This window comes from Ixodes scapularis, unplaced genomic scaffold, assembly GCF_016920785.2.
Source record: "Ixodes scapularis isolate PalLabHiFi unplaced genomic scaffold, ASM1692078v2 PGA_scaffold9__187_contigs__length_104089568, whole genome shotgun sequence".
NCBI classification, from domain to species: domain Eukaryota; kingdom Metazoa; phylum Arthropoda; class Arachnida; order Ixodida; family Ixodidae; genus Ixodes; species Ixodes scapularis.
In genome coordinates this window covers 1,398,102-1,420,622 of record NW_024609884.1, presented here as the reverse complement: position 1 = coordinate 1,420,622, position 22,521 = coordinate 1,398,102, and the positions used below count along the sequence as shown (strand labels likewise).

At 47.2% G+C, this 22,521-nt stretch overlaps 1 protein-coding gene across 3 annotated transcripts in view; it reads right to left on the bottom strand.

Annotated features, from left to right (window-relative positions):
- LOC8034244 (epithelial splicing regulatory protein 2) overlaps positions 1–22,521 on the bottom strand; it is a 138,846-nt gene that overhangs the window by 53,717 nt on the left and 62,608 nt on the right. For all 3 annotated transcript variants that reach the window (XM_029972093.3, XM_029972100.3, XM_029972090.4), the window contains exon 3: positions 19,342–19,558. In XM_029972093.3, coding sequence (XP_029827953.1) covers positions 19,342–19,558 — 217 coding nt within the window. The remainder of the gene's footprint in view (positions 1–19,341; positions 19,559–22,521) is intronic.

The window sequence follows — 22,521 nt, the reverse complement described above, 5'->3', positions numbered from 1 at the left end:
GTGGCGTCAGATGTAATATTCGGCAATACGGGGACATTACGACTTGTTCGCGACGGGTTACAAGAGGGTTTGATGGGGCGAAATGAATGCTGGTTAAGCTCAAGTCATAAAAACAAAAGAAAAAAAAAGCACCAAAATTTGTGTGTTTAGTTGCAAGTTATTCAACGTGTGAGGTCACCCCACCGGAGAGCGCGGAAAAAACGTTAATGTTGGTCTTGGCATCATGCTTCATTTGCCATTTTGTTAGGAGCTATTTTGCATTTACATATAAGAAATGGCATGCCGGAATCAGTAAAGAGAAGCACTCGCAATGTTGGAGTCGACTATGCAATGGAGATCCCCTTTTAATCAACTTGGTGTCATTGGAATATTTTATCTGTATGCAGATAGCGCCCATGCTTAAAATATGGGTGAAAAAACATATGCAAACCCATCAATATAAAAGATGACCTAACCTAATCAATGCAAGTACATTCGTATCCAACACGATACAAAACCCGGGCATTTTTTTGAGAGCAAATTAGGGTCATCAAACTACGGCGTATACGTCCTCGACCATTCTTAATCAACGCAGTGCACAACGTGAAGAACTCCACACACTGTCGGCAGAGAGCTGATGGAATTCAATGTAATCGAATCGGGTACATTTGAACGGTTACTGTTTGGTCTGTTTGCTTTCGTTTTGTTTTGCCTCCAAATTACTAGTTTATTTATATATTCCGTTAACGCATTCTTGTAATTTTTTTTAAATTTTTTTTTACTAATATTATTTTAGGATTGCACGAGTACCTCTTGGATAGAGGTATATTCCTATATTACGTACATTTATATATGGTTATATGTTGATGTCTACCTTTTATTTATGATGATTTCTGCTGCTGTATCTCGGGGGGCTTGGGACTTGTGAAGTTGTCCTTAACAGCTTTCTTTCACAATTTCTTCACAGCAATGTATTATTTCTGTTGGAAAATAAAGGATATTAAGACCATTCCGAACATGTGTCTAGTTTTTTCGAATGAGGATGGCTCCCGTTCGGAAAAAAAAAAAAAAAACTTTACGAAAATTCCTAAGAAACGTGGGCACTTACAACGCACCGAAAAGTTGGGACAGAAACAAACATATTTGAAGAAAACCAACGAAACTCGGGGAAAACGAAGGACAACAACACAAAGCCTCAAAGAAATTGTGTTGTTGTGAGTCTCGGAGTTTTGTTTTCAAATATGTTCGACTCTTGCATATGGCGAACCCCCTAGAAAAATACAACGCGCCAAGAGTTGGGACAGAAACAAGCTGGTTATGGTCGAACATATTTGAAGAAAAAAAAACACGAGACTGGGGGAAAACGAAGGACAACAACACATAAGCCTCAAAGACTTTGTGTTGTTGCGAATTATCCTTCGCGTTTCGCCAGACTCGGAGTTTTGTAGTCAAATAGTATCTTCGACACAATTCCATTTGTTTAAGAAGAAACCTAGACAAGGTTTTTTTTTAAACACTTGGAGGGACTTCGAGGGACTGCGTAGCCACGACTTGCCAACAAAATGTCCGGGTTGAAACAGAAGTCGTCTCAGTGAATAATTTACAGTGTTGGCGGTAACGCGTTACAAGTAACGGCGTTACCGGTAACGCGTTACTTTTTTTCGGTGACGTGTAACGCACTCGTTACATTTTCAAAGCAGTAGCGGGTAACGTAGTTACGTTACTTATTTTGAGTAACGGGTAACGTAGTTACGTTACTCGTTGCATATTCCCAGAACTTAAGAAAGGAAATACCCTCAATTTTTCTAGGTATTAAATTGAATTTGAATTTGAATTTTTGAAATTTTTTTCAATTTTTCGAACTAGGTGGCTTGGCCTCAAAGCGCCAAGCCACCTAGTTCGTTTGGAGTGTTTTTTAGTTTTTCTTTGTGTTTTTCTCGTAAGTATTTAGGTGGAACCGTAAAAACAATAAGGCAATTATGTTGAGTTTCTGGATGGGCCTAAGGTTCGTTGAAATATGGCGCTTATGCATACCTGTAACGTCAAAAAGTAAAACGTGTTAAGACATATAAAAAAGTAGCGGAAAAGTAACGTGCGTTACGTTTTAACGGTAAGGGTAACGCGTTCCTTTTATTTTCAGGAAGCGTAGGTCGGTAACACGTTCCTTTTGTTTGCGAGTAAAGTATTTCGTTACTTTTTATCGGTAACGAGCTCTGATAATTGAACGCCCAACGAACTTGACGGGATGAAGGGCAAGGGGCGAGAGTCGTAGCAACACGTTGACGACAAGGTCTAGCGAACAATGAGGCTGCGGCGAGCGGCAGCACGAGTGCGAAAGGACACGTGTCCAGTGCAGCCGTCGCCCGGGAGATGGCGCGAGACGGCTCGGTCTTCGTGGCGATAACCGGTGCCGGCGATTCCGGTTTGAGGCCGCCGTCCAGCCGGCGGCCACCGGAGGCCGACCCTTTCCCGTTCCGGGTGAAGCCATCGAGCGGCCACCGCGCACTCCGATCGAGACGCCGGGATCGGGAGCACTGACCGAGATCGGGCGACCGAGCCGCCGCCGCCGGTATGCCGCCGGAAGCGACGACGGACCGCGCCCGACAGCGCTGCCGGCTTGCACCAAGCGGTCCCGGAGATGTCCAAATAGACCACTAAATAGACCCGTTTCTAAAGTCCGCACTAACGACTGTTTGCCATTGGCATGACGTCATCGTTCGGCGTCAACTCGGCTCTGCTCGTGTTGATAACGAGCGCTGACGTCACCGTTCGGCGAGGGCTCGGAGCCAATCACGCCCTTCGTGAGCAAGCAATGGGGACCGAGCAATGATGCTCGATGGACGACTGTCCACCATTGCTTGCTCACATACTCTGAGCATGTATTGGACGCGAGGGGTGACGTCAGCATTCGGCGTCAATTCGGCTCAGCTCGAGTTGATAACGAGCGTGGACTTCACCGTTCGGCGAGGACTCGGAGCCAATCATGCGCTTGGTGATCAAACAATGGGGACCGAAAAATGTCGCTCGATGGACGACATTCTGCCATTGCTTGCTCACATACTCTGAGCATGTATTGGACACGAGGGGTGTCGTCAGTGTCCTCTGCTCGTCCTCAGCTCGTGTTGATGACGAGCGCTGACGTCACCGTTCGGCGAGGACTCGGAGCCAATCATGCGCTTTGTGATCAAACAATGGGGACCGAACAATGTCGCTCGATGGACGACATTCTGCCATTGCTTGCTCACATACTCTGAGCATGTATTGGACACGAGGGGTGTCGTCAGTGTCCTCTGCTCGTCCTCAGCTCGTGTTGATGACGAGCGCTGACGTCACCGTTCGGCGAGGACTCGGAGCCAATCACGTGCTTCGTGAGCAAGCAATGGGGGACCGATCAATGTTGCTCAATGAACTTTTGAAAAAAAAAAAAAGTATAATAAAGCGGGTCTTCCTACTCCGAAAATTTCTCGGCCTGCAGATTCTGTCGTTCTCGCGCCTTCGGACATGGTACGCCCTTCGGCTGGGACAACTCGGAACGTTGCGCAGGCACGGTCGTGTTTTCGACCGATTCAGCCATCCTGTGCTTGCTTCAAAATGACTTCCTCAACCCAATTTGTCACAAATAGGGGAAAGGTTGGCGCAATTTCTTTTCTTATACGACCAAAGCGTTTGATTGAGTCTGTCAGAAATTAAATTACTCTCACACAAGCTATTCGTATATGGTGTTAAGAGCTATTTGGTTATTACGCACAAACACTGTTCGTGTTATGGACAGTTTCTGTCATAGCTTTATTTCAACGTAATAAGAGCTCGGCGTCATTATGACGTCACCACAACTCCTGAGCAAGAAGGAGACGACTTGCTCCCCGCATAAAGAAAACTAAGGTCGCGAATGCTGAACTTGTTCAGAAAGAAATTTTCTGCGTATTTTACGACAGGCATTTTGAAGAGCGTTTTTATCACATGCCTCTGAATATCTAACTTGTCCAAGAGAAGGGAGATTTGTGAGTGTTTTTTGGTTACGTAAGCTTGAAAATATTGGCTCGGTTTAGCTCCTTTCTAAACTTTTTTTATTTATCAATTTTCGCTCTACCAGTCATTTCATCTATTTTGATATTCGTTCACCACGCAAGATTTCAGCCCGTTCTCGGGCCCAGTCGTTTGATAGCAGTTCCTCCGGATCTCGACATCTGTGCATTTCGCTCTTGACGAACTAATGTATCATTTCTGTGTTTTATATTATTTCGTTTATCAGTCTGTCTGGAATGTGATCATGTACATTTTTGTTTCCTATTTATGGTGTCCTTTTGGAGGTGCACCAATCAAAAGAGAGTTGCATAACGCGACAGATACCTCTTGGCGTGGTGTTGGGACCTATCGCTTCGTCGGGAGAGTTGGAACCAACATTTTTTTTTAGTTGAGCGACACGGTTACCCGGCAGACGCGGTTTGGATGGTGGTCAGCGCAACGAGAGAGATGTTGGCTTCCGTGAGCCCAGACACGAGGGAATGAAGATGTGAAGCGACATGACTACGCGATTCGGTCTTGACGGCGTTCCGAAGCATGAACCTCTTTTCTGTGCGCGCCATTTCCTGCTCTGTCGGCCGTCATTTCGGGTCGGTCGGCTTCGAAACGGTGTCTGCCCAGATCGGTGCCAAGGACGGACTTTCCCTCGCCGTCCGGCGGCAACGAGCGGCAGACAAGAGGTCATCGAACGCTCAGGGAGCCGCCAGGCGAGACCTCCAGGCTCTGCTGTGAGGAACAGGGTCGGAGCAGACTCCGGGCATGGTCCTGACGCAGGTTTTCTTGCCACACCCAGTGAAGCCCTGGTCGTGTCGCCCTCGGAGAACTGCTGAGGGCAACTGCATTCTGCTGAATTCGATGCTTTCCTCGATCAACTTTAAAGGGACCACGAAAGGATTTGGAAATCGAACTTCATCCACCGCACGTCGTAAACGGTGTGAAAAGAAACACAAAATCACAAAAATCGAGATCAAAAAAGAAAGTTTTCGCTGTAGAACTTTTAAAAGAAAACCGGACTCCTTTACACTTTCTTTCCTTCGAAAGCTCTCTGCCTTTTCACTGCAATGAATCCGCGGAACCGCAGCACGTCAGCCAAATCAACTTGGCCTATTGGGTAACTGACCAGCACCGCGATCATAAACAATAAATACCCGGCGAATGTTTCCTAAAAGTTTTGTTAAATAATATTCAGATCCACATTTTGTAGCATAATTAGAGATGCGACGAAAATTGCCGAATTAGATAATGCTAAGAGCCAAGCGCCATCTATCGTGTGGTAAACGAAGCAAGAGAAAGACCCGACTGCGCCTGCGCAGTCAACCCTATGAGCGTCGTCTGCTGAAGGGGTTTGCTTCTGGTCGCGCTTTCTTCGCAGAGCGAGCAGACTTTCGTTTTCTGGCTGCTCGAGTAGTGTTTCCATTGTCCGTGATCGATAACTCGGTCGCTATGCCGAAAGGCTGCAGTGTACCGAAGTGCCCTGATTACAGTTTCTGCAGCGATGAGACGCGCCGATTCAGAAAATATGTCGGTGGCACCAGCGCCATCAGCGCAGTAAAACCTACCGGCACACCGCCAACTCGCGGCCGCTAACGCTCCCATTCTGCTACGGCCGAGAGAACTTCCGGTTCCGATGCCGGCAGATGTCACGACCGTCAAAATTACGACCCAGCTTGTTTTGCGGTGAGTTGGAGAGGAAAAAAAAAAGTCGATATTTCATTAATGTTTTGTGTAGAAGTGAATAAAACCGAAACGAAAACGAGTGTCTGTTCGGCATCCAGAGAACATTGGAAGTAGAATGTAAAAGTTACCTGGGGGGGTGGGGGGGGGGGGGGGGGGGGGGAGGCAAAAGTAAAAAGGTCATTTCATGGTCCCTTTAAGCACCGGCCCATCGCAGGCGGACGGCTGCGAGACCAAGTATGCAGACGAAGTGTCCAGTAAAAAGAAGGTCCTCGGGAACCCGCAGAAGCCTGATGGGCGCGGAAAGGAACGGAGCGCAATGAAGTAGGAATCCAAAATGGACGCGCAGAGCGGTGTCCGATGGGGCCACCTTGGCGCAGTCGCCGTCCGTTCCCTGTCTTCCGTTCCCTATCCGCGGTACGTTGATCCGCTTGGAACGCGCATGCGAGGAAGCGGATCAACTCTGGAGCCCGAGCAGGAAGAACTTTGTCCAAAACAAAAGCGAAAACAGGGCGACAGCAAATCTCTGGATTCGCCCTTTGGACGGATTCACCAGCCGGTACTGGGTATACACCACGGGCAATAAAGACAGGATAGTGACCAGATACGCTTCATTTACATCGGGAAGGGTGAGCGAACTGGGACACAATTAAAAGAAAAAGAAGAGGGGTGATTTAAAATCCACAGGACGGGCGTCCCTGTTGCTGTTATGAGAAAACCTAAAAAATGAAAAGCAAAAAAAAAAAGAGTTTCTATCTTCCCAATAAAGAGTAAGTTCAGCAGCGCGTGACGTAACGCAAGAACGCAAGAGAAAAAAAAAAAACAAAAAAAAAAAACACAAGCACGAGGGGAAGCCAGCAACGAAAAGTTCGGGGACCTCTCTTGCATCATGGCGTCGTCGCACCCAAGGTTGCCAGCGGTGTGTGAAAGTGAAAACAAACCAAAAACAGTAAAAAAAAAAGACAAAAAAAAGACCATTCGGCAGGTTGCAGAAAGCTGTAGCTAGCGATCCGCACCACCGAGCAGAAGCCGAAGCAGGCTCTGTTACTACGAGCGAGAAAAAACAACAACAAAAAAGCGAGAAAAACAAAACAAAAACCCGTCAAATAAAAGCGAAAGAAAGGGGCACTCGGCAAAACTGGTCTCGGCGCAGCGCGAGCACAGCGAGGTTGATGGCGATCGCAATGCGGCTGTATCGTGGGTACGTTGCTCCGACGTCCGTCCGGAAGGAATGTGCGCACACTGAGTGTGTGTGCGCAGATCACGATACAGGGCCGAAAACTGGCAGCGGGAAAATGAAGGACGGAAACCGGAATTATTATTGTGGAAACGCGAGCAACACGAACGTCAGTTCGTGAGTTTTGTCGGTCGGGCGCTTTTTCGGGCAGACATTTTGGGAAGGTGGAATTGAGAGAGAAACGTCCGACCATTATATACGCCGGTTTAGTAAGGCGAGCTGACGGTCATTAAAACGCGTCATCGTGGAGTCTGACGCATTCGAATGGAGACGGAGATCTTCTAGCGACGGGATCAAGAGACCAGTTCACGACGGTCAGGAAATGGAAATCCTGCAGCTATATCTGACGCGGAATTTATTAAAAAAAAAAAGCTAAAGCATTGGCATAAACCTCAATTTGCTGTCATGGAGACTAGGTTTGTGTCCACTGCTACCAATTTCTTTTACATTCCCATTTCAGTGTACCACTTAAGATAATGCTTTTTTGCCTTTGCATTGAATTATCGTTATCGGGTGCTTCGAGTGTCCTTCTAGCAGAATAAGCTCAGAAAGATCACTGAAATTGGGCTGGGAGCTCACCCAAGGTATGCTAACTTTTTTTCTAGCAGTATGCGCGGAGTGTCCTGAAAACTATTCCGAAATAGAGCTGCGAGCATACTAATGGTGTGCTTTTATCATCGGCGAGTATACTCGAGATCGGCCAATTTAACACACAATTATTGCAGGGGTAGTATGCATAATAAGCATAGCAGAAGTATACTAAAATTGAGCTACTTTTCGCTAAGGAAATTTCCAGATAAAAAAAAAGAGATATGCCAGTGTTTGGATGTAGGCACATCAAAAGCAATGCGTGTTATTTGTTTTCATGTTATCAGTAGGACGGCAGACCAGACTGGCGGAGACCTCGCAGGACAGGTGAAGCAAACCCTAGAGAAATACTAGAGCCAACACCATCCATCCATCTCTGCACGGATCTTGGAGGGAGGTGAGAAATAGCAACGTTTACCGCGTGACCGGAACAGGACGCTCAACCAACCAGTCGGATACGGGTTCCTGCAGGCAGCAACAGAGTTCAGCCCGCAACGAGAGATGATGTGACTAGTGTCACGCGTCTTTGACACCATTGGACGATTCCTGGAAAGTCGCTCAAGCATGACGTTTTTTTTATAGCGGAGCTGTTAAGGACTAGGTTCCCCCAGGATCCTGTCCGGTACCAAGCGAATGTCGACACAACACTCTGCTTGCCGCCGTCGCTCATAAACGGCGGTAGCTGTCAGGAGTGTTGTGTTTGCCGGTTGTCTGCTTGCCACCGTTAATTGCTCATAGATGGCCGGCACCCTTTCCAGCCTTTCCACCCTATTGCCGACTTCCGAACGGCCATTACTTCATTCCTACCACAGTACAGCTTCGCTGGTCTTCCTACTTCACCAAAGTGGAAAGGATGAAAGTTTTTTTTTTTTTTTTTTTTTTAAGCACCAAGTTACGTATTTGAAATAACAAACACACGTCCTAGTGATACACCCGAAATTCGCGAAGGGGGACGTCGCCGGTGATCTTAGCTTGCTATGTTGCGTCACGGCGTCGCTCCCTATAACCACAGCCAATCCAGTGCGGCCTCCACTGCTATGCGTCCTAATCGCTAAGCCTCACGAAATATACACCCCGCCGCCATATGTCAGCGCTTGCAGAATAATGTGTTCCTTAGCCAGTTTCCCCAGCCAGTTGGGCTGTGGCGCCACCCCGTGGCGACGTTGCGAACTTTATATGCGTTCGCTCCAAACCAGTCCAAGGTCAACGCATGTGTACCAGGGCACTAATGCTGACGCATTCATACTAAAAGACGTTAATGACACACACCGGTTTGGAACCCTGGCGGCGCCAAAGATTTGGTCTTTCGGCGGTTTCGTATAGACTTTGTTTCGTTCCATCATCTGCGTATTTTGGAAGAACAAATGCGTAATATAGAAGTTTAAGGGTTCAATGTTTTCGAAGGAATCCGAAAAAAAAAATCTGAAACACTCTCGCCTGTAAATTTTCAGCCAATTGGGATTTATCCGAAAAACTAAAAATTTCGCGGTCACGATGACGAAATAAAAATAAAAAAAGCGGTGTTTTACAAAGAAAGTTTCACTGGTACTGAGAGATCTCACTTGAGTTTTCTTTCAAATCTCGAACTATTGCCAAAAGCGGTTTGCTTTTTATCCCGTCAAGCTCCCTTCAGGACAACGGGTCATAGTACCCTTTATTTATTTTGTTTTTGAGTTTCATTGAGTAGGGAATCTAACAGAAACAAACTCCGATGAATCCCGATTTCTTAGCGACAAAATAATCTCTGTAAATCCCCCATCGAATTTGACAAGAAATAAACTCGGAAAACACGGAATCCTATATATATACTTGTTACTCAGGTTAAGATTAGAAATTTGCTGTATCATCATTACGAAGCAACGTGGCTCGAGTTCTACTGATTTGTTTCGAGAAGCTTGCTATGTGACCCCGCGTAACTTTGTTTCCACACACTTGCTGCGTTTCTGGAGTATTTTCGTGCGTGTGCGAGCTCCAAAAGTGCCCAGAGTCTAGGCTAGGGGTGGCCAAATTACGGCTCGCGAGCCGCATGCGGCTGTTCGCGGGTCCAAGTGCGGCTCGCGCCTCCTTGGCCAAGCTGCCTCCCCTCCCCTCCTGTGTCCTCAAAACAAATTGTAAAATTAAAAAAAAAAAAGAAAAGAAAAACGAAAGCCGTTTACAATTCTCTGTAACGCCGAATGAGAGCGCAGCTCTTGAAGAGGAGGAGGGAAGTGTACTGAGGGTCACGTGTTCTCGGGGGGGGGGGGGGGGGGGGGGGTCGGCGTCACCGACGGCGACGCCGACCCCGCTCAAGCCCGAAAGGGGTGCCTAAGAGCTGCGCTCTAAAGCAAAAAGCCCAGTTTTGGCAGCCTTGTATTACATGACGCACATACAGCTGAACTGCTTTTAGAGCGCAGCTCTTAGGCGCCCGTTTCCGGCTTGAGCGGCGTCGGCGTCGCCGTCGCCGTAACCGCGCTGTGCATGTGCACCGCGCGTGACCCTCGTAACGTCACTCGTGACGTCACGAGGGTCCCGCGCGGTGCATTATGCTACATTTCCCATAATGTAACGCGCCGGGAGGAGGAGGACGAGGGGGAGGGGTAGGAGGGAAGAGGGGAGTAGGAGGGATGAGCAGGAGGACGGGAGGGAGGAGGGGGGCTAGCTTCAAAGATGAGGGGAGGTGGTGAAGGAAGAGGGGAGGAGGAGTAGCAGGGAGGAGGGGTATACCCTCCCCTTAGTATACGCTTCCCTCCTCCTCCTCAAGAGCTGCGCTCTGATTCGGCGTTACAGGGTGTTGTAAACGTCTTTCATTTTTTAACACACAGATATGTCCAGTGACCTGTTTTCTTTTTGTTCTAGAAATAATTTCGAATCGTATATGCACAACGGGCGTCAGGGGCTGGCTAGCGAACCGCGCATTAATTCTTGCTTAGCTGTGGAATGCTGTTATACTTGTTTCCTTCAGAAAGACCTGTTTCCTCCTTTTTGAATTTGTGTGGTTCACCCCGTGCCACTCACTGGTCACTGTGGAAGAAGTTGCGAAGGAAGCCCAGGATATGGAGGAGCGCGCTCAACACCGCTTCCACCGTCAGCGGTCAGCTTCGGTGGCTGCTCCGTCTCTAGTGTACGAAAAAACAGCGTCGGAAAAACACACGGACACAGACGAAGTAAAACAGGACAAGCGATCCTCTGTGTCCCCGCGTTTTTTCGGCGCTGTTTTTCGTTTCCAATGAACCCACTGGCCCAAATCACCAGTCTCTTGTGTGTCTGTATTCCTTCGTGGACGCTCGCGGCGTCATCTTGAACACGTGGAACAATGTGGATTTTTGTGTCTATTTTTCATCTAAAGCGTTGCCTCAGTTGCCTTCTCTTGAGTGGAGGTGTCGAATCAAATCCAGGGCCAAATAAAGGAAAGAATGACTTGACTTGCAATAAAAATTGAATTGAATTGAAGCTAACTCGGGTCCAAACACCCGCTCTAAACGTGATGTGACCCCCGATCAGAAGTGGGCTGCCGATGAGAGATGAACCGATAGCGACGGCCCGAACACCGGTGAACATCCCACGGTGACAAACATGTTTGCTCAACTACTTGCTGGTCAACAAAGGCTGTCGCTGAAGTGAAACTATTTCCTTGGTCTTTGAACAACCGATTCGACGCTCTTGAGTCGCGTGTGGCTGCACTTGAAGCGCCACCTTCTCACGTTAATTCTCGAGCATCCGGTAAAAGTATGTCCGCTGAACTTACATCACTTAGTGTATAAGACATGCTTGTTTCAAGGAAGGACGACTTGAAAAACTGCTCTCGCAGAAATAACCTTATCTTGCGTGGTTTTCCCGAAGAAGCTCACGAAGATGCTAAGGCGTTATTATCCAATGTATCGCAGTTTTTCTCGGAGAAACTAAAAATGAATTGCCCGCGTATCGAAAGAGGTCATAGACTTAGTAGACGTCAAATCGATCCTTCTCGTCCCGTAATTATGAAATTACTGGATTTCCGGGCGAAAATTGAGGTCCATAAAAATTGCCTCAAACTTAAACTCGGAAATGCGTATCTGAAGATCTCTCGGCTCACGTACGTTCAGTTCGGAAACAAAATGTGGGGACGCCTAGCATCATCTCGGAGCAAAGGCTCTAGCATCCGCTTCCGTTATGACCGCATATTCATCGATAACGTATGATTGGGATGTTGCAATCATCACGCCCTAGTGAAACACACTGACCACACCTGCTAAGGCTGACGCCGCTTCCGCTAGTACTCGTTGACTCCGACGTAGTTCACAAGACATTGGTGTTTTAAATGTTAATGCGAGAGGCTTAGTAAACAAATTTCCAGAAATTATTTCGCTCATTTCGTCTTACTCGGCTCATGTTGTAGGAGTAAGGGAAACATGGCTGCATGACGTTGTATACGATACACTCTAAAAAAAAAGGGTGTCACCTTACACCCTTTTGTCCCATATAATGCACCCCAAAACTTTACAATTCGACGTACAGAGTACTATAGTCGAATCGGCGGCCCCATATTTTACGAGGGGCTTGATAACGGTGCGATATAACTTATTAAACAGCTAAAGTACGTATCAAAGACCACAGAAAGAAAACATTGAGGTTTTGCAGTAGGGCCAAATGAACCTCGATTATTATTTTTTTTCCGTAGTCAGTAACACGTACATTAACTATTTTAATAAGTTGTACCACACGGCTATGAAGCCTCTCGGGAAGGTTAGTACCGACATATCGACGTCAGGGCGTTGTACGTCGAGCTGAAGCTTTGGGGTGTATTATATAGGACAAAGGGTGTTTGAACAACTTTGTGCTACCAGCGATGTAAATTGCCTGTTTACGTTTTTGAAAACTCGGCTAAAACAGATAGTGATTTGTGCCTCTTAGAACAAAGTAAAATAATTTACCGTTGCCACGGTTAACACGACAAATATTGCATCTCTCGCGTCGCGTGGGTAGACTCATAGGCGTGCCAAACGTAGCGGTGATCCTGTAAAGGCTCAACAATGCAACAGAACTAAAGAGAAACTTGGACTTAAAACTAATTCAGCGAAAGATTATTTTTTTTATTATTTTCGTGTAACACTGCCAAATTTAAAGAGAAGCAACCCACGTAAATTTTGGAAGTAAGTTTTACTCGTCAGTTCTACTGCTAATTCATTTATAATTATCGACGAAGCCAACAGGGGGGAGACCCACTGGTCATTTCCACCACGTTCAATACATACTTCCAATTAGTGTTTACCGTTGATAATTTCGTCATTCCTCCTTGCACTAATAATTAAATTCACCGACTGAGGATTTAGTTGTATGTGATCATAGTGTGCTGAACCTGGTTCTAAAATTAGATTTAAAAAAAAAAAAACCTGGTCTTGACGACACCCCCAACGCACTTCTAGTCCGATATTTCTTTGAACCAGTCGTTACCTTACAAAAAAAAAAAAAAAAAAAAAAAGAAATGTCAGAAATCGCTGTCAACCGTCACATTACCTGCCTCATAGAAACTTGCAAAATTCCTTCCATTTTTTTTTAAATCTGGAAACACTTACTCGTTCTCTAACTACAGACCAATTTTCCTAACATCTCATCTGTGAAAATTATTAGAACATATTATCTGCCAACATATAATGGAATATGTAGAGACTAACAACATACTATGTGATTTACAGCATGGTTTTCGTTGAGGGTACAGTACCATTTCACAACTAACTGAATTCACTCACGAAATCGCTAAATCTATCGACGTTGGTAACCTAGGGGACGAAAAATGTATAGATTTATCCAAGGTCTTCGACACTGTTCCTCATTCTAAACTTTTGCACTAGCTCGATGTCATACTAAACAATCATTCTCTGATTAATTGGATAGCTGGTTTCCATTTTTCATCGCTCACAGAATGTATGTTTTAATTCGTTCGAGTCTTCTATTAACGATGTGTCATCAGGTGTCCCGCAATGCTCAGTTCTTGGTCCACTTCTCTCTTTGCTGTACATTAAAGGATTTGCCGCGTAACATCCTCACAAAAATACGCGTGTCTATGCTGACGACCGCGTTCTGTATAACACGATTAACTCCCCCGATGATTATACTACTCATTACAATTATTTGTCAAGCTTCTGCACGCGCTGTAACACCTGGCAAAGGAGTATAAATTTCTCCAAACCCGTCCTCCATTCCTTTTACGAAAGTTCATCCCCTTCCTTGTTCAGTTATTCATTTACAGGTTCCTACCTGCAAAGACTATTTGAATGCAAGCACCTTGGACTTCACGCACGATATCTCATGGTCTAGACACATTGACTTAAAATGTAGCAAAGCACTAAAAAAAAAATTAAAAAAAAAACTCGGTTACTTGTGGCGTACTTTACGTGTTGCCCCGCGAGATACTAAACTTCTGAGATATAAGACTCCAATCCGCCCTATCATCGAGTTCGGTTCAATCGTTTCGAATCCCTCTAAACAATAAGATAGTAACAAACTGGAGCCAATCCAGAAGAAAGCAGTACGTTTCATGTTTAGCCGACATGACATTGAATTCTCACCCACCTCTAACATTACCACGGTTGGCCTGAGTCCCCTTTCTGTGAAAACACTGTAAGTGCGCAGGCTAGCTGGTGGCAGCTAATCATGTCTTTTAACACCTCAGACTGTAGTGCAGAAAAGAAAAAAAATCTTTTAGTCGAAGGACCAGATGCAGAAGGGAACGTCTCAAACCCAGCTCTTTCTCCACGTTTCGTCATTTTAGATATAGTTTGAATAGCGGAGAACACATCGATCCTGGAGGCTTTGACGCCCACACAAAACTTTGGGAAATTCCTCAGTGTTTGTTCTGTCTTGCTAGAAATGTGTGACGAAGCATCCAGAGAAAGGACACTCGTGCAAGAACAAGCGAAAATTGATATGACCAGAACATTTCATCCAATGTACCTATAGCGGGCGTGGTAAACCCATGTGAAGTGTCTATTTCTAGCAAGAGGGAACAAACACTGAGGGGAATGACCCAAAGTTTTGCGTGAGCGTAAAACCTTCCAGGATCGATGTATTCTCTGCAATTCAAACCATATCTAAAATGACGAATCATGAAGAAAGAGCTCGGTTTGAAACGTTCCCTTCCGTGGCTGTTCCTTCAATAAACGTTTCTTTCCCTGTTCTGCACCACAGTCTCTCGGGTGTTAAACGACGTAGTTCCCCTTTCTATGCTTCGTCGCACCATATCTGTGAAGTTCTTATAAATTAACCTCCTCTGTTTAACCTCTAAACTTTTCCAATGAGATACATACAAAAAGCCACCACGACTTAAATGTTTTCGTTTTTTCGCACGTACCGATATATTAAAATCCAGCTTCGTTACCCGAACAATTGAAATTCGAAACTCATTACCCGGAAATATTCGATCACTATCGTCTGGTGACTTTTGTGTGCCGTTGACAGCGGTTGATGTCGATGTTTATGTTGTCTTATGTCGTGTGCCCTTTTTTTTCCTTTGTACGATCGCACTTTTCTTATAGTCCCCACCCTGGAATAGCCCCAACGGGGCTGCAGTAGACGTCGGGTGTCTCAAAGAGCGGCCAGGCTCTTTAAATCGACCGCGAAATTCGGTTTTTTAGCCTATCGCGCTACAATTTGGTGCAGCGTTGCCCACAGGTGGTGAATTTTTCCTATAAAATTTGCGAAGAGCGAACTTACCTGAGGAAAAAGTAAAAAAAGACAAAGGCTTAACTTACATGGAAATGCAGCGAAGCCACCGGTTTTCAAACATAAGGGCGCCCTATTGTTTCAAGGCCGGTGGCTTCGCTGCGTTTCCATAGGAGTTAAGTCTTTTTCTTTTTTTACTTTTTCCTGAAGTCAGTTCGCTCTTCGCAATTTTTATATAAAAAATGCACAACCTATTGCCACTACTGCACAAAATTGTAGCGCGATTGGTTAAGAAACCGAATTTTACGGTCGATTTAAAGAGCCTGGCTGCAACTTGAGACACTCGGTAAAACAAATCAATTAAATCTATGATCAAGCACGACATGATTTCCTCATCGGGGGGCCGCTTTTCCAGTTCTTCAAATTTTCTCATCACGGATACTGCGAAATGAATAATGAATACCGCCAAGACATTCCAGACGATGTCTGGAATGTCTTGGTGGGTTATAGAATATCCCCGTCTTCTTCGTTATCCACACTCAATAGGCGATATGCGAAATGCACAGCGACACCTAGTGGGGCGCCAAAGAACATGCTACGTGTCACCAGTTGGCTTCGGCGCTGGCAAAAAGGTCAAGACGCGATGCGTATAGTTGGGAAGAATCATTCGCTCGCACAAGCACTCGCGCAGAAAAAGAAAGCGCTTTTGAAAAGCAGGCGCCCGTGACTCTGCCTTTTGCTGACACTCAAAGCCAAATTTTGAGCTCAAGCGTACGTCCGCCATGTTGCTTGCGGCGAAAAACCAGCGAACGGCGGTGCGACAAGCACGTACATGCATGAGAAAGGCGTAAAGCAATACTTATCGTTAGATAGCATGCAGGTGTGGGTGAAGATCGATGACGGTGAGCAGTATGTCTCGATTGTTAGCGACAACGCTATACGAAACTGACAAACAGCAGAGGGATCTCGACGCAGCAAAGATGGCAGCCAGCGCACAGAGCGTTGCCAGACGTTCGAACGATTTCGCATTTGGTCTATGCGGAGAGCACGTTGGTCTGCTTCTTGAGCAGAAGTCGCGTTGACGTCAGAACGCCGAACTCTGCTCCGATTGGAAGGATATAGACCTGAAGGCAGCTAGCATTGAGGTCTACCCACTATCCCTTCATCAGAGCCAATCAGAGCGCGGCGTCTTTGTGACGTCAGTGCAGCCCCTGCGCAAGAGGCAGACGAACTCGCGCTCTGTATTGCGTCTAAGGTTCTACGGATAATGGTCAAGCTTTCATTTGGAGGCAAATGACGAGCTTTTTATGCGCCATTTCTGCGGGCGTGGTGTGACCATGATTAGTTCATGTGAAACAATGAGAAATGCGGAGGGTGAAGTGAAGACTGTAAATGTAATAAAAACGTGTATTAATTACGCCAAGGTCGTATTAATCTCACCCGTTTCGTGGTCACCGCGTTAACTCCACCTATCTGTTTCTTACTGTGATTCGTTTTGCTGTGGCTCGTTAGCACTAAGAATGTTATTTAGTGGGAATTATTTTTCGTTTTATAAAACATCCATTTTTCTTCTCGAGAAATAATCGCCAATCAAAGTTTATGGCTTAAAACTCAAACCTATCTTCCTCGAGACGTCATTATACAGATGCCTGTTACTCGCATTCCATGGCAATAATTGCGCCCCCTAATGATTTCCTCGTCCAATCAAATTTGCTTTCTAGCCTGATCCTAAAATTTCACTTGAGCTCAAAAAAAAACTACACTTCAATTTGTTTTTGTTTTTAGGCACCAAGCCACGTGAATTTACAATTTGTTTGTGTGTGTTTTTCTTTGGGTTTTTTCTCGTGAGTATTTCGGTGAAACCGTAAAAAACAGATAAAAATAAATATGCTCAGTGAACATGTTTCTTGAAATATGGCGCTTATGCATACCTGTACCGTCAAAACAGTCAATCGCGTTAATTACTAATTTAAAAAAAAAGTAACGCAAGAGTAACTTGCGTTATTTTTCATCGGTAACGGTAACGCGTTCCTATTCTTTCGAGGTAACGTAGGTCGGCAACGCTTTTCTGCACGTAACGAGTAACGTAGTTCGTTCCTTTTTCTCGGTGACGCCACTTGAAGAGAGTTTTCGGGAACCGTCTTGTGGGCATGGCCGATACGGTACACGGTGTGCCATCTCCGGTACGCACTGCGCATAGGCGAGTGTTTCGTGCTAGCGCATGCGCAGTTCGTAGCGGAGGGTCCATCGTACCGTATCGGAAGTGCAAGAACCCTACGAGTCTCTAATGTCGGTGCTGTTTCGGGGCGTCTCGGCTGGATTCCCCGTCGCCTGCGAAGTGGGTTCCCGGACGCCGGTTCGGAAAGAGTGGCCATTACCAGCGGCGCGTTCGTGCAGCGTCTGACAACGAACGCCGTCTCTCGTCGCTGCTTGGGGCAGGAACCACTAGCGATCACCTCTTCTTGTTTTGTATCGGTGGGCAGGCAGAGCCGGCTTTGCCGGGCAGCTTTTCTCTGCCCGAGGGACGGGCGGCTTCCTGCTCCCAAGACGGCACGGGTTGCAAGGGGTCCTTGAACCGGCGACGCGCTCGCCGAACGGGTGTCCCCTCGCCCCGCGGGCTTTGTGCTGGCCGACTGGACACTGCGTCAGAGCGCTCACGCAACCGCCGCGGCAACGACCGCGCATTTCCGCCTCGCGCCCCAACGACCCCGGCCGCCTCCTCGGACGGCACGAACGCTGGCTCACAATTTTCATTGCCGTTTCTCGTGTTTTCTAAAAACGCAATTCTGTCAAGAAACACTTTCAGCCTTTCCACTCTGGTGAAGAAGGAAGACCAGCGAAGCTGTACTATGGTGGGAATGAAGTAATGGCCGGCCGCAAGTCGGCAAGCCAGAGTGGAAAGGCTGGAAAGGTTGCCGGCCATCTATGAGCGACGGCGGCAAGCACACAACCGGCGAACACAACACAATTGACAGCTACCGCCATCTATGAGCGACGTCAGCAACCAGAGTGTTGTGTCGACATTTGTTTGGTACCGAACAGGATCCTGGGGGAACCTAGTCCTTAACAGCTCCGCTGTAAAAAGGACTCAAATTTAAAGAGAAATCTGGTGCTTAGGGAATCTCTATAAAGCCCCGTTCACACTCTTGGAACCGAGTACGACCGAGAGAGACGAGACCTGTTGAAACCTCTTAAAATTTCTTAGGACGAAAGAATTCGCTGGCACTCTGGCGCCATCTATGCGGTCACACTGGAACTGCATTTCACAAGAACGAAGGTTTCGCGGTATTTCCGAGGTCAAATGTGCGTAATACCTATAAGAAAGGCTCGTTTATAACGTTGACAAAAGTTTCCGAGCCAAGCAAGAAAGGATAATGCGCCAGAGAAATAGAAAATATGTAGAACCACCAAGTTTACACTGCTGTACAATAGATGGCGCCAGTGTGCACTCTCGTTGTCAGAAGTTTCAAGGAACCCAGTTTTAAGAGGTCGCAAGAGTGTGAACGGGCCTTTACAGTGGTTGTCGACGCTCACTCCTATAACCCTCGTCGAGGCGTCCAAGATAATTCCCTATGATACTCAAGCCGAACCATTGTTTTCAAACCATAATGTTATGAAAGCCTTTTGTCTGTATGACTATCGTTTGTTCTCTTCGTATTTATTCTCATCTGTACAGTTCATTGCTTTTTTATCCGTTCTATCAAATCCAACCAAACGCAAATCCGTCATCAATATCCGTCGCAAAGAGTTCTGGAATGTTCCTCATTTTCGCACCAATTATGAATTATACAATCCCTCGTACATAATCTGCCTAAACAGCTAAACAGATTTATTACAGATGGCGTTGATATTCATTGTGTAACAAAAAATATCACATTATAATTATTGTGTTTAGATACATATTCTTGTTTCCTTTTGCTTTCTTTTGTAAACGACGTCATGTACCTACAAGGGCACCGAACTCTGTCAAATCTCCTCATGGAGGCTTTTTGTCCGGTATCCTCGGCACAATGTGGTGGAATTAAATTCAATTCAAATGAATTCGGTATGATGTGCGACCGCAGTGCCATTGCAAGGAACCTTACGCCGTCCATCCAGCACTGCCCAAGGGCCCCGCTCCCCAAACGGAAGACCCGCAGGCTACAGCGCTGGTTCAAACTCCACATGTGGGAACCAAAGACCTCCAGCCCAGTCCGAAGAGTCCCCGAAACCCCAAAGGATACAGGCCAGCATGTCCTGTAGACTCTCGACGGCCTTGCCGTAGAAGCTCTGAAACTCCTTGCGCAGGTCGAAGAAGTGGTAGAAGGCGTCCGGGAGCAGGATGCCGTGCCGCACGGCCTCGGGGTGCAGGGCCTGGCGCAGCGTGAGCTGTCCGTCCGTCACGAAGTAGAACTGGCCACCGGCCTCGGACTCCAGGCGGGCCCGGGCCCACTGACTGAACTGCAAGGTCGGGGTCCCAGGGGTCGGAAAGAGGAGGCCCCACAGGCGGCAGCACTTTCGCCGCCTGTGGCGCCAGGGGGGGGGTGTCTTTCCGACACGAGTCGGACAGATTGCTCCTACGATAAGGAGTTTTAGCAGGTCATTTCCACACAAACGGTTCGCCCTCGAACGCATCGGCGACGCCACTGTGCATGCGCGCGCCAGTCGTTAGGGGCGTCGGGAGGCTCTTGTTCGTTTCTCCCATTCCGGCCGCTGGGGTCGTCACCGCAACGCAGCCAGCACCGTTCACGACTCGGGTAAAAAAAAAATATGGCGGTCGGTTCGGCGACTGACTTCGCCGACCCAGCCGAGCGTCAGGCTTAGGACAGCGGGAGGCGATTTAGCATTCTGTTAGTCCGCTTCATTTGAGAGGTTGAACCAAATCATTTCGAGGACTGTTCACAATGGTAAGCGATCGTGAATGATGTAAACTGCGCATGCTAGAAAATTTTTGCGATCTGCGGGCAGACTAGCTGCCGCGGCGACCGCGAGCAGACGAAATGATTTGGTGCGACGGCGTATGACGTGAACGATCATTGAAGTTCAAGATGACGGAGACACACCACATACCTTTACGTTCGTTCAGATACTTTTTACTCTATCTAGCTTCACAGTTCTTGAAATTCCGACCGGCAAATGTTACGTCGGCCGTCTTGTTTTACATCAGTCGTGCGCCGGAAGCGCGAGCCGCCACGGATTGACACGTTGCAGAATCTTTCACATGTTCACTTGAAGATGGCGCCACCGGTCAAACACAATCGACATAATCGTTTACACGATTGCGCTAGTTTCACGATTCGCTAAAATATGTCAAATTTCACGTACGGTTTCACGGAACGTGCCAGCTGCACCGTTCGTGATTTCGGAACCGTGTACTCGAAGAACGACTCACTAAAACTTCCTAATGACGGGTCGGAGAGATTGGTAGAAAGAAAGACCAAAGAGGCCAAGAAAGTGCACCCCAAGCAGCACAGGTTTGGCCCCTCATTGGCCAATGGCTGGCAATGGTCATTTGGCCAGTGACCAGGGAGTGGCCAGCCATTGGCTGATGACTGGCCATCCTCTGGCCATTGGCCAATGGCCACTCGCCGTCTGCCATCCGCGAAACATTGGCCGATAAATGGCCACTTTTGGCCATTGGCCAAAAGATCCTCGCCAGTCATTGGTCAATGCTTGGATTGACCAATGATGAAACGCGACGCCAAGACGTCTGCCGGTTTTCTCGTCGAGGCGTGTTTCCCACTTGGAGAGGGATGCCTTCTAGCTGACCCCTCCCCAGAAGTACGGTATAAACGCGTTCGGATGCTCTGGAAAAATGGAGGAAGGTAACACCGAAGCTGCAAGAAGCGTCCCCAAGAGAACCGAGAGATCGGCCAAGCTCAAGCATAGGTCAGATTTCGCCGAGATTGGCCGTCTGCTCGCGTCTATAGCCTTTCGAGGCTCTTCCCAGCCCTACTACAGCACCGGGAAAGGCCTCGACGGTATCAGCATCGTGGCACAGGCGAGGCCCGAGGCAGTTTGTGACGCACTCCGAACGTAGCGCACTTGGAAGGTAACGCACTCGGAACGTAACTCACTCGGAACCGAATTCCTACTCTACGGGATGCTTCCTGCGTGAGAGCCCGTGCAAGCCAAGTGTCGGGCAGAGCCGAGCTCCCGAGCCACGAAATGAGCTGCGCTCAGAGTATATTCGGAACTCCGCTCCCCGACATTGTTGTGGGCGCCGCCATTTTGGCTCGTATGCAGAGCATGCCCAATTGCCCATCGTCATGATTCAAAAAGTGCGACTTCCTCAGCATTAGATTCGGTGTTAGGAGGCTCATGTAACATTGCTTTACTCTGTCGCAAACTGTTTAAATTTGTGGAGGGCGGAAAAGCGTTTACTTTGATTTCAGGTAAAGATTCAGATAACTGGAGACCATGATTTTAAGGCACAATATTGCCAAGTGTCGTTAATTTGAAGCGTAGCTTATTTAGTGACCCTAGCTAGAGCCACCAAATGAGCTGCGCTTAGAATATCGGCACTCCGCTCCCCGACATTGTTGTGGGCGCCGCCATTTTCGCTCGTATGCAGAGAAGACGGAACTGCCGATCGCCATGATTCAAAAGTGCGACTTCCTTGGCATTAGAATCGATGCTATATAGGAAGGCCATGTAATATTGCTTTGCTCTGTCGCGAACTGTCTAAACAATTGTGGAGGGCGGAAAAGCGTTTTCTGTGATTTCAATAAAGCTTCAGACAACAGGCAACCATGATTTTCAGGCACAATAAAGCCAAGTGTCGTTACTCTGAAGCGTAGCTTATGTAGTGGCACTGGTCTACGCTACACACAAGTGGCAGGAGCTCAGATTAGCTCTTCTGTAATAAGCTGCATGTCGCCGCGATGTGGCGTGTACCGCTGGGTCAGGTCAGAGCCGTACATGTAAAGAGTTTGATCATTCATTGGTAAGAATGGGGCCAAACTAAGGGCTCGTCATTGGCGGAAATTGTTTCGATGACCTTGGGCGCGATGATTGGCAACTCTTGTGACCAAACACTAGCCTCACATATTCCCCTAGCGATTGTGAAAGAGCTTAACGAATACCCTCCAGTCATAATTTCTAGGTAAAGCTGTATTCAAGTATTTCATTTCCGCACGCTAGAGTTGAAATTTGCGATTTTTCGTAACTGAAAGGGCAACGCACGTGACGTTGTCGTCACGGCGACATTCAGAACGCACTCAAACTTTATTTTCATAGCACTCGCGGCCGCGGCCAAGACTGGCCAGTAAAACCTGCGGATTCGGCTCTGTGGGAGTTTGGACCCAAACCGCGAGAGCCGCACCCCACATTCGCAGTGTCGTCTCATGTTTCAGGAAATTGTTCTAGTCAATGTTAGCTTTCCTGGCTGAGTAAACGCCACTCAGAACCTTAAAACTCCCCCT